General features: G+C 46.4%; 1 protein-coding gene across 2 annotated transcripts in view; it reads right to left on the bottom strand.

Moving 5' to 3' along the window:
* The window catches only part of INPP5A (inositol polyphosphate-5-phosphatase A), a 306,445-nt gene that overhangs the window by 41,458 nt on the left and 251,997 nt on the right, over window positions 1-12,990 (bottom strand). For both annotated transcript variants that reach the window (XM_075216068.1, XM_075216067.1), the window contains exons 10-11: window positions 12,205-12,300; window positions 9,140-9,214 (exon numbers count right to left, since the gene is read on the bottom strand). In XM_075216068.1, the coding sequence (XP_075072169.1) occupies window positions 9,140-9,214; window positions 12,205-12,300 (171 nt within the window). The remainder of the gene's footprint in view (window positions 1-9,139; window positions 9,215-12,204; window positions 12,301-12,990) is intronic.

Genomic DNA, 12,990 nt, shown 5'->3' with positions numbered 1-12,990 from the left:
TAATGCCATACTTGCCAACCTTATGTTGGCCGGGTCCGGGAGATCCTGGATGGCACGAAGGGTGTATAGGGGGAGCTTTGCAAATTGCGTCATCTTGACCCCGCCCCCTGTAACGTAATTGCTGTTTAGGTTTTTTTTACAGTGGTAAAAAGACCCCAAACAAGTATTACATCACTGGGGGTGGGGTCAAAATGATGCAAATCACGAAGCCCCGCGCCCTCTGCCAGTACATGCTGGCTCGAACTTACTGATGTGGGCAGATGCAGGAGAATAACCAGCTCTCCCGGGATACCTACCGAAATTCAGGAGTCTCCTGTACATTCCGGGAGAGTAGGCATTTATGTTTAATGCTAGTGTGTTATAGGGCTATTAATTGAATATGGGAGTTTTGGAATGTAGAAATAGTATCTGCACATAAATATACAAGAGGAAAATGCAAACGCTGCCCCCTCCTGGCTAGCAGAAAATGTGCTCAATATCCATAAGGTGTACTGAAAGCCAGACTTAAATGTAGCAGTATGTTATTTTTCGCCTGTATTGTATATTCATATTACATTTTGTACAGGATCTATAAATGTATTGTAAAATGTAGTTCTGAGGGTAGAAAGAATCTATTTTTGGATGGAGTAATCTTTAAAACGTTTTTTTTTTGCCCCAGTACCATCAATGGTGCCTAATGGTGTAAAAACTATTCTGTTCTCGCTTGTGGATTCTCAGGGTCTTCTTAGGCTGCACCAGGCTATTACACTAGTAGTGTCCATCTCCTGCCACGCCACTCTAATATATGGTAGACAAAAACAAACTCATCCTCAATTTAAAATCTGTCTTCCTCCACCAATGTTTATGTTTGTGCATTTTGGCTTTTTAAAAGAGACAAGGCAAACTTTGTCACTCATTTTGTTTCCATTAATACCAGAACTGTGAAGTAGAACGGGGGGGTTGACTGAGCACTACTGAGGGTGAAAGCATGACAGGTGAGAGGAAGGGGGGGGCTGTTGCACCTGGGACTGACGCGGTCCTCGTCTCTCCTGCTCACTTAAAATCAAGCTCCTTAAGACTCATCCTTAATGTAGAAAATGCAAGTATGTGAACAGCGGTTCTCCAGAATCTATCCCAAGGACAAACTAAAACTGATTTATCAATGTCATGACAACAAAGAAAAAAATCTAGAAAAATTAATAAAATAGTGTTTTCCTGATGATCGTTTGTGAAAATGAACAAGATTCAAATTTCCACCACCAATTGCTGAGCGTAGACATTCCCGATCACCATGGTTTAGGGTTTCCTCTGGAATTTTATTTTTTACGTCTTTCCAAGTAAGAGACTATTTGTCCGCTACATTGTTGCGATCGCTAATTAACAATGCTGATAGAACAAAGCTGAAGTGGGACAGACTGCAGACTTCCATCATGATACCCTCTGGTATCCAAGATTTGCAGTTTCAGTTTTCCCGATGTATTTATATATAATGATCATATAGGATACAATAAAAGAATGTTTGTGGAAATATCATTACAACAACATTGTTTTGCACCTCTTTCAGGGGCTCTAAGCCTGTAAGTTGCACCCACACTAATGGGCACAGGTTTCAGCCTGCAACAAATATACCCCTTGCACGCCAGTAACGGTGCTAAGAGTTTTAGGTTTATTAGTTTACTGTACTGTTATACCATGTACGGTCTTGTTGTTTGCCCTATGTGTGATGCTGCAGACCTCATGTGGAGCACTAGAAATACAAATTATTAATAATAGTAATAATTGTTGTCAATAGTAGGCTCTCTCTCTCTATCCAGCAGCTTTTGGGAGATGTAGGATACTCCTGCCCATCGCCCCAGACTTAGTTCAGCACTGTCCAGGATCTACTAAAGAAGGTTATATCATACAATAAGCCTAAACAAAATGCTCACACATTAACCCCCTCAAGCTGATCCAGAAGTTTGTCTACACAGGGTGTGATGTCACTTCATTCAGTCATTGGTAGTCTACACAGAGGCCAGTGGCAGCTCTTTCTTCAGGACCAGTACTGCGCTGACTGACAGCCCTGGGACTTGTGCAGAGTGCTGAATGAGCTTAGCCTTCCCGGTGACAACATGACAGGCTACAGAACCTCTCCCATCTCCCGACCAGCCTGTTGAGTGCCTATCTGTACCTCTGATAGCCCCATATCTAGTATGGTCTCATCTAGCAGATCAGGGGACAGGTCTATCCCTGGACATCCATGGGAGGACAACATATGTTCATAACCCCCTACTACCCATTGCAGATACTCTGTCCTCTGCCTGGTTAATGTAGTAGGTCCTGAGTTGCATCCTGGCGGCATCTATCGCTATGGTGTAATCCGCTTTCCAATGTCTCTGGGTGATAATCCACGGTCCAGCCCAGGTCGCTTGCAACCTATTTTTTTTACAAGCGGGAACAAGCATCGAGCCTTTATGACGTACGTCCTTGCAGCTCTCTCACCTGAGGGCCTCAGTCATAATGCGGTCTGTCTGCCATGTGCCCTCTGGAGATTGGAGTGGGTTAGCTCCATTATTCTCCCTAAATGCTCCCTAAGCTGCTCCATGTACTTGACAATGGGTAACACAGGAACACTAAAGTTACACCAGCCGGCTCTCTCAGACTAGGTCCAACGATCCCTAGACCCTCTCTGTCCTAACAACTACTCAAATGGGCAGAAACCGGTGGATTTTGAGATGTTCTGTGCCCTTGGTATCCATGGATGCCGCTTCAGGATAGAAGTCTACCAGTGTAAGAAGAACTTTTTCCCGTGTGGCTGTCTTTGGGTAGGGGGGTCTACAATATCCACTTCCTGTTGGATGAGTTCTCCAATACTAGGCATGGGCTGCAGTGGAAATTGACATGAAGGTCCCTCTGTTCCCTGTCAGGGATGCATGAAATTGCTGGACATTTGTGGTGATACTGAGGCTGTAAAAGCTTCAGGCACTAGTCTTTATGATCCCTAAATGCCTGGTTACTGGGATGTCATGAGCAGGCGCCAACAGTTAGGCTCTGTATTGTGTGGGGTCTATCATTTCGTGTGCGGCTGTCCAGGGCTCGCTCAGTGACTGATGTGGGAAAGGGGCGAAATGACACAGATGTGAGTTTAATAATGAGGTGCAAGACTAAAATAGTTTAGAAATGAAAGTGAGCAAGAAATTAAAAAGGAAAAAAGCTCTACAGTAACTGATCAGGACTGGAGCCCTTTACAATAAGAATAAGCTAGGACAGAGGGGGTCTACAGAGAAAATCTTAAGATAAGTCAACAATTATTGCAATGTTAATGTTTTCTTCATTACAGGGTGAATTCTGACTGTTCCTGGTTGATCTAAGAAGCAATAATATAAAATATGTTGGGTGAATGTGTACAAATGCTCAGCTTACACTGTTAATATAAATCTAATGGTGCAGCGCTGTTTATCTGTAATACAGCTCTCTGCAATCCCCTATTAAAACGTGCTACACAACATCTGACAACCCAGATCTGAACATAGCTATCAGTCCGCTCCAGCAAAACATGACAGCCCAACTAAGCTCCTAATTGCCCCCTGACAGTTCTTCAATTGACCCTTTGCGGAGGCTTACAAGCAATGTTGTTTAATGTACAGTACAGAGAGCTGTCAGCATAAATAAGGATGACACTGCTGCCATTCTGAGATAATTAGTATGTACATCTCTGCTAAGCCAAGTGACCTCTATGTTTGTAGACACTATTGGACATAAACTAAACAAACACATTTGTACTCGGAATGCATACGCTACATGCATATAGAGGTCTTCAGAAACTAAATAAATATATCAATATATCCAGGGCTGGAAAATTTTAGCCCTTGTGGCAAAGACTTGACTCTGTTGCCTATTAGGTACATTTTAAAGGGAATACAATGCAGGTGGCCAAGTGACCCAGCTCAAGGTAGCCCACTATGGGACCGGCCTGGGGGGCAGATATCCCCCTGCTTCCCAGTCCAGCCTGCCCCTGATCAATGTAACAGATAGCCCCATAAAATGTGCTGTATAACATTGTCATAACTAGAAAAAACTTTGTTATATAGATAGCAATGTTGAAAAAAAAAAAGAAGATAAAAGTAGATATTTATTTTCTCTGTATCGGGATGTGCCCTATAAGAAGATGCTGAAACTGTAACGCACCTCTAAAATCAGGACTTTTAGAATGCCCAGTGTCCAGAAAACTGTACTAACGGCTCCTGTAGTATCAGAGTACGTCTATTAGGAAACATGATCACACAGAAGTGCTTTAGCGGTCAAAGTATGGGTAAAGCATTACAGACAGCACGGTGGCTCGGTGGTTAGCACTTCTGCCTCACATCATCATCATCACCATTTATTTATATAGCGCCACTGATTAGGCAGCGCTGTACAGAGAACCCATTTACATCAGTCCCTGTCCCATTGGATCTTACAGTCTAAATCGCTGGGGTCACGAGTTCGATTCCCGACCATGGCCTTCTCTGTGAGGAGTTTGTATATTCTCCCCGTGTTTGCGTGGGTTTCCTCTGGGTGCTCCGGTTTCCTCCCACACTCCAAAAACATACTGTTAGGTAATTGGCTGCTATCAAAATTGACCCTAGTCTGTATGTCTGTCTGTATGTATGTTAGGGAACTGTAAGCCCCAATGGGGCAGGGACTGATGTGAATGAGTTCTCTGTACAGCGCTGCAGAATCCGAGGCGCTATATAAATAAAAGGTGATGATGATGATGCTCTCCTTTGTGACTATGTTTTCCATTTAATGGAATCTCACACTAAGGGAGAGTATAATGTCTTTAAACCGCCAAATGGCGAATATGGTTGTGTGTCTAACATAAATATTAATAGATGAATATAAAAATGTTCTTATTATAGATCTTCACCTAGTTGGTGCCAGTAAGTCTACTTTCACAACTCACAATGCACTATAGGTGCCATTGATTCTCTTCTCTTTTGTAGATTCTGATTATCTCTCCTCAGAGTTCTCCTGTCTATCTTAGGCTGGGTACAGGGCTTTCACACGATTATCAGGCCAACCACACAATAAACGAGCGTTCAGTCCGATATTGCATTAGTGTGTAAGCTGCAGCAATGAGCGATTATAGTTACAAAGCTCATCGGATCGTTTTTGATTTTTAAACTGAACTAAAAACGATGTTGTGCCGATTCTGCAGTGCGTACGCACTCATTAATGGCGGTGTCCATAGATCTCTATAGCATTTACAGAGTCACAATCTTTTCAGCTGATTGTTATGACAGATGAAGCGCACAGATCTGAAGGTAAATCATGTAAAATGTCTTTAGTATGTACACATGAATCGGCAAGCGGTTTGGGACTTTTCTGTTTTAACCATTGGTAAAATCGGTAAGGATATTGCATCGGGAGAAATTTTGTATAGTGTGTACCCAGTCTTAATGAAGTGTGGTCATCCTCTCACAACAATAGGTTAGGGTGTGGTGTAGTGCAATGGTGTGGGTATATCCAAGCCTGGAAAGGACTAAATATAGAATAGATTGGGAAAAAGGTAGTGAACACAGTTCTACAAAGTTTACTCCTCAATTGGGGAGAGAAGGTGTTGAATAGAGGTGGAAAAATGTTGAAGATCAATAGATTTCATATTCCTGCGGGTGTCAGGAGGCTTGGAAGAGTTTGACACTGGGGAGGGTAAAGAACCGGGGGTGAGCGAGTAGCTAATAAGGGGATGATCCGAGAGGGGGAAAGGAGTGTTCAGGAAATCAGAATCTGAGCATAGTTTAGAGAAAGCAAGATCAAGACAGTGGCCATCCTGATGAGTGGCGGATTCAATCCACTGGCAGAGGTCAAATGAGCATGTTAGAGAGAGTAGTTTGGAAGCAGCATTGGAATGTGGATTAGCAATAGGGATGTTTAAATCACCCATGATGATGGTGGGGATTTCAGAGGATAAGAAGTGAGGGAGCCATGCAGAGAAGTTTTCAAGAAATTATTGGTGTGGTCCAGGGAGGCGATAGATGACAGCAACACGCATAGAGAATGGGTTAAAATCCTAACAGTATGTACTTCAAAAGATGTGAACGTGAATGATGGGACATTAGGTAGAACTGAGAACGTCCACTGTGTGGAGGGAAGTAATCCAAACCCACCTCCTTGTCTGCTTCCAGATCTGGGGGTGTGGGTGAAATGGAAGTCACCAAGTGAAAGGGCTGCAGGTGAGGCAGTGTCTGATTGTGTGAGCCATGTTTCTGTTATTGCCATAAGGTTGAAGCAATGCTCAAGCGTATGTATCTATTTATACTTTATCCATTTTACTTAAGACATCCAATGACAAACAGTGAAAGATAAATCCACATTTTTGCCAATGGCAAAAGAATGTTGAAGTAGGCGATTGATCTAAAACAGCAAAGTATAGAGAGGCCGCTATCCCATTCAAACAAAATTGGCTTATGCTCTTATGTGTGAATCTTCCCAGTTGTGCATAACATTACCCTTACAAAGGAGACCATCACTCAAAACTATGAAACTCCAGGCTTTGTCTGTGCAAGTGATGCAATCTCCACAAAGTATTCCACATGTTAGCTTTCATCTAGGGCAGTGTTTCCCAACCCTAGTCCTCAAGTGCCCCTCACAGTGCAGGTGTTTCAGGTCACCAGTGAAATAATTAGGACCACCTGTGGATCTTTTAAAATGTGTCAGTCAATAATGATTACACCTGTGCTCCAGCAAAGAGATATGGAAAACCTGCACTGTTAGGGGTACTTGAGGACTGGGGTTGGGAAACACTGATCTAGCGGATGGGACTGACAGCATACAAGACAGAGGCACAGATCTCTTATTTCATATATATTCCATAGACCTTGAAATTTCATTCTATTTTTGATTTGTCCTATGGTCCGGAGAAACTTGCCCCAGCTGTTGTCTGCAGTGGTCTTGGGGGTGGCGTTTATTGCAAAAAAAACACCCACATAATACAATGCAGGCAGCACTTCTTTACACCCACTTTGTGAGCCTACTGGCACAAACTTAGCAGGCTATTGCCTTCATTATATCAGAAAAAACACAACGTAATGGAAACCTCATTTGAGTGATTTAAGAATAGTCTTACACCTAGAACCCAAATATTAATAACTTTGGGGGATAATATTTACCCTTGGCTCTTTAGAATAAAAACCATTGCATCATCCAATTGCCGTTTCCACCGAGTGTGGCTGCAGGCAACAACACTACAAGTCTGAAGCTTTTCAGAATGAAAATTGCATTCCTGCTTCTTAGAAAAAAAAAAACCTGTGATCTATTATACATTTTTCATAAGCATGATAACTATTTTATGTATCAAGGACATCTATCTCTTAAATTACACTGGGGAGAGAGAAGAGGGCTGAAATAAATAAATATATAAATAAAATAATAAAAAAAAAAAAAACCCTCTCCACGGACAATGATAAAGTAGTTAGCTGATAATAAATATTTGTCAGGTCTTGTCACATCTGCACAAATTCCACTATTAGTGGAGAGACGCTGCACAGATAGAAATAAATAGAGGCCAGAAAATCAATGCATCTTCAGCTCAAGCAGTTGCTAAACACACAGAAAAACATCTTTATCCAACAAGCAGTGCGCTGCGAAAATTCCCAAGTCTTGCCTCGCTGCAGCAAAGGAAAATTTAATCTTCCCAAATACTCATCAGGGCACTCCATCCTCCAGACCTGACAGCCCCACTTATAATTAATTATACAATTTCGATGGGAATATCGACTAAACCGAGCCATATATCATAGCAAAAGTCAATAGCCATGGACACATTCAATCATGTCCCAGCCAATGATTACTACTCTTAAAATACAATAATTATTTTCAGGAGCCAGCTTGAATTAAATTTCTGTCAGGCTGGTACAAGACCAGTGCTTGATGAAGGATGCAATGGATTTTTTTGGGTTGAATTCGGCCCAGGAACATTCATCCTTTAAGATAGGTAGTTTGTTTTTTAGCGATCATGGTGCTGCGTATTTAACTAGACCATGAAGATTAGATTATCTCCTCCGGCTCATTATATCATTCATCTTTTTGTTGCCTCTGTGGCTGGATATAGACATTCTCTGCTTGTTCTGAATGTGTAGAACGAGCACAGACTCCTAGCCGGCGCTGCATTTACCATACAGGCAAATAAAAGCATATGCCTAGGTCTGCAATCTTTGTTTACTTTATTATACAGTGACCATTGTTTTTTAGCTATTTGATCTATGCTAACCTTCTGTTTTCTCCAGTAAACATAATAATGGAACGTGGGGCGTTTGATAGAGGTTTAGGAGGACGAGGGGATTTTTCACTATTAAATGACAAGGGCAGTGTCAACAACAACAAAAAAATCGCCATGGTGCCAGATGGGTACGTACCAGCCAGTGCCGAAAGACGTCCATCATGTTTCTTATAAAATTTCCATTCTTCGATTACAAACATTATTTGCATAAATCCCATTCAAACTATAATATATACTAATTCGTAAATTGCAGTAACTTATTTGTCGTTACCACTGAATCGTCTATGTTTATTTAACATGGTTTCTCAATATTTATGCTGATCAATCTGTTTTCATATGGATGTCTGTTTATTTAAGTTAATTATTACAAGGAGTCATTGTGATGCTTTCACGAAACTGCCTCTGCTACAAGCACACGTGTTGGTGGGCGAGGGGGTGCCTGGATTTGCTAATCTAGTAGTTTCGTTGGTAAAAAGGTATTTAATGTCAATGATTGAGAGTCTGAAGGAAAGCCCTTAAACACTGAAGGACCACACGCACAAATATATTATATGTGCACTCAATTTGCCGCTGTGGACTTAGAACACAACCATCCAGGAGGTCATTTGGTGCCTGGAACCCTAATAACGACATAGCTCTGTGCTACAATGCAAAGGCGCTAGGTGCCTCTCTATTTGCAGAGTTCTGTGACATCACCCAGTCAGGGTCACTTATAGGGAAATGCTGGTTACCCCATTACGGGATATCTACAGCCTGACCGCGATAAGATCCAGGTAGAGTAGATGTAATCAAGCCAGCTGAATCTGGATAAGAGCCGCTTCCCATGAAATACTCAATGTTCTAGACTGGAAACATTAAAACAATACAAGTTTTCCAAGCAGTGTTCTACAGCAAAATCTCCATGAATGAATCCAGACTTACCGCAGTACCATTGTTATCTCTAAAAACTTCTTGATTAAAATAATCAAATAACTTCTTTTCTATTTGTAGCACAACCTGGAAAACACAGAAAAGAGAAGCAGAAGAACATTGTTAGCGTACATGGTCCGCAGTGCAATCTCTTACACTATGCATAAGAGATACTTCCTGAAAGAACAGATTATTGCAGGAGCAATGTAGACAGAGGAATCGAGAAGTAACCTAGGAAGGAAATACCATGATTTACAGATAACATCTCTTTAGCTAAAAAAACACTGGCAATTTGGTACCCTATAGGACAATCCCAGGTTCCTGGGAAATATTTAGCTCTTTGTGGTTGTTGCACAAGGTATCCCATTAGCTATTTGTTGGTAGAGCTGCCACACCTTGGAAACTAATTAGTACTGTACAAGCAGCCCCATTACCCAGTCCTGGGTGCTCTCTATTAGTTATTAATGACAGCTCCCAGGGCTTCCTGCTAGAAACCAGCAGCAAGTCCCAGATTGGTGCGAGTGAGTTACTGTATTACAATAAAAGAAGATACTGCATTAGGACAATGTGGATTACTGAGCACAGGGCAGTTTCCCATAATTCCCGTACTGGGCAGTTTTAGGTCTCCCGTAATATGGGAAAAGTGACAAGATACACTTAAAGAAGCTGCATAAGCAACCCATACTTCCTTTTGGAGAGTATTGCCATTAATCCTCTTATTTTGGTTGCATCAAGAGTCTGAATGCTAAGAAGATGAAAATTCAATGTCACAGATTTCTAGAATGAAATTCCAGCGTTCTCCTGGAAAAACCAGGGACCAGTGCAGACACAGACGAGAGGGCAGGGTGGGGGGGAGCAGTGTAGACACCGTCAAGAGGGCGGGGTGGGGGGAGGAGCGCAGGCAGACTGCAGGGCATGGGGGGGAGGAGCGCAGGCAGACTGCAGGGCATGGGGGGGGGGGGGGGGAGGACCGAAGGCAGACTGCAGGGCATGGGGGGGGGGGGGAGGAGCGCAGGCAGACTGCGCGGCATGGGGGGGGGGAGCGCAGGCAGACTGCAGGGCATGGGGGTGGGGGGAGGAGCGCAGGCAGACTGCGCGGCATGGGGGGGGAGCGCAGGCAGACTGCAGGGCATGGGGGTGGGGGGAGGAGCGCAGGCAGACTGCAGGGCATGGGGGGGGAGGAGCGCAGGCAGACTGCAGGGCATGGGTAGGGGGGGGGGGAGAGCAGGCAGACTGCAGGGCATGGGGGGGGGAGGAGCGCAGGCAGACTGCGCGGCATGGGGGGGAGCGCAGGCAGACTGCGCGGCATGGGGGGGAGCGCAGGCAGACTGCGCGGCATGGGGGGGAGCGCAGGCAGACTGCGCGGCGTGGGGGGGGAGCGCAGGCAGACTGCGCGGCGTGGGGGGGGAGCGCAGGCAGACTGCGCGGCGTGGGGGGGGGGAGCGCAGGCAGACTGCGCGGCGTGGGGGGGGGAGCGCAGGCAGACTGCGTGGCGTGGGGGGGGGAGCGCAGGCAGACTGCGCGGCGTGGGGGGGGGAGCGCAGGCAGACTGCGCGGCGTGGGGGGGGGAGCGCAGGCAGACTGCGCGGCGTGGGGGGGAGCGCAGGCAGACTGCGCGGCGTGGGGGGGGAGCGCAGGCAGACTGCGCAGCACGGGGGGGGGAGCGCAGGCAGACTGCAGGGCACAGGGGGGGGAGCGCAGGCAGACTGCAGGGCACGGGGGGGGGGAGCGCAGGCAGACTGCAGGGCACGGGGGGGGGGGGAGCGCAGGCAGACTGCAGGGCACGGGGGCCAGCGCAGGCAGACTGCAGGGCACGGGGGCCAGCGCAGGCAGACTGCAGGGCACGGGGGCCAGCGCAGGCAGACTGCAGGGCACGGGGGCCAGCGCAGGCAGACTGCAGGGCACGGGGGCCAGCGCAGGCAGACTGCAGGGCACGGGGGCCAGCGCAGGCAGACTGCAGGGCACGGGGGCCAGCGCAGGCAGACTGCAGGGCACGGGGGCCAGCGCAGGCAGACTGCAGGGCACGGGGGCCAGCGCAGGCAGACTGCGGGGCACGGGGGCCAGCGCAGGCAGACTGCGGGGCACGGGGGCCAGCGCAGGCAGACTGCGGGGCACGGGGGCCAGCGTAGGCAGACTGCGGGGCACGGGGGCCAGCGTAGGCAGACTGCGAGGCACGGGGGCCAGCGTAGGCAGACTGCGGGGCACGGGGGCCAGCGTAGGCAGACTGCGGGGCACGGGGCCCAGCGTAGGCAGACTGCGGGGCACGGGGCCCAGCGTAGGCAGACTTCGGGGCACGGGGGCCAGCGTAGGCAGACTTCGGGGCACGGGGGCCAGCGTAGGCAGACTTCGGGGCACGGGGGCCAGCGTAGGCAGACTTCGGGGCACGGGGGCCAGCGTAGGCAGACTTCGAGGCACGGGGGCCAGCGTAGGCAGACTTCGGGGCACGGGGGCCAGCGTAGGCAGACTTCGGGGCACGGGGGCCAGCGTAGGCAGACTTCGGGGCACGGGGGCCAGCGTAGGCAGATTGCAGGGCACGGGTGCCATTGTAGGCAGACTGCAGGGCACGGGGGCCAGTGTAGGCAGACTGCAGGGCACGGGGGCCAGTGTAGGCAGACTGCAGGGCACGGGGGCCAGTGTAGGCAGACTGCAGGGCACGGGGGCCAGTGTAGGCAGACTGCAGGGCACGGGGGCCAGTGTAGGCAGACTGCAGGGCACGGGGGCCAGTGTAGGCAGACTGCAGGGCACGGGGGCCAGTGTAGGCAGACTGCAGGGCACGGGGGCCAGTGTAGGCAGACTGCAGGGCACGGGGGCCAGTGTAGGCAGACTGCAGGGCAGGTCTGATTAGTCTGTTACTTATAACCTGCACATATCAAATTAGCCCATGTTAAATGTAATAAAAATGATGCAGAGTTTTGTAATTAAATATATTGCAGACTTCAACATACTTCTACATATAAAAATGTATCTACACGGTAACTGTCCTTTAACAGGATAGATTGCTTGCACTAAATAAGTCCACATCTGTTAATAGAACAGAAAGTTAAATTTTGCGGCAAAGTAATAATTAGTCCACATACCTTGCGATCATTCTCTGATTCGCGGAATATCAACTTGTCTACTGCGGTGCTGTCTGTTGCATGGACAGTTTGCATTGTTGTTTTTGCACAAAGTGTCTGTTGGAACAGAGAATTTAAATATTAACTTAAATGACAGTTTTGGCCAAGGGTAAACAAAATAGGAAATAACCCAAACATTTGTCAAACAAATAATAATAGTGAATAATAATAATAAACAAAATCTCTAAGAACACATTCTGTAATTGTAATTTCGTGGTTCTCAATACTACAGGTTAATAGGATGCATCTAAATACACTACTTACATACTTTTACAGTTTAGTATGTTCATTTCAATATAGTTAAATTCCATGTGACCTTTAAAAATGGGTTTCACTTTCAGATTACTTTAATTTATTGGCTTGTACATGGTCTCTCTTAATGTTTACTAAACCCATTGCTTTATCCTGTTAGTTCCCTTCTGTGCTTTTCAGCCATGTATTTGTTTCACTGGGACAAGATATTTACTTTGTTGTCTTGGATACAGCACAGCTCTGCTACAAATGTAACAAGAGAGCAGGTCTGTGGAATAACCAAGGGCAAAAAAAAGTGCCTGCTCTTATCTATACATATCTGTAATGTTACAAAGAGAAAGCAAGGTATTGGATGAAAGTTGGAGGAATGTCCAAATCAATGAAATCGTCTGGACTGAAAACCCCTTTAAGTCGGCTTTTAATTCATCTCCTGTTGGGCGTGCAACGTGGCATCAAAGCCGACTTAGAGAGTAGATGTACCATGGGAACACGCTG

The sequence above is a fragment of the Mixophyes fleayi genome, chromosome 6 (assembly GCF_038048845.1).
Source record: "Mixophyes fleayi isolate aMixFle1 chromosome 6, aMixFle1.hap1, whole genome shotgun sequence".
Taxonomy (NCBI): domain Eukaryota; kingdom Metazoa; phylum Chordata; class Amphibia; order Anura; family Limnodynastidae; genus Mixophyes; species Mixophyes fleayi.
Note: the sequence above shows the minus strand (reverse complement) of the source record. Positions and strands in the feature narration are given on the sequence as shown.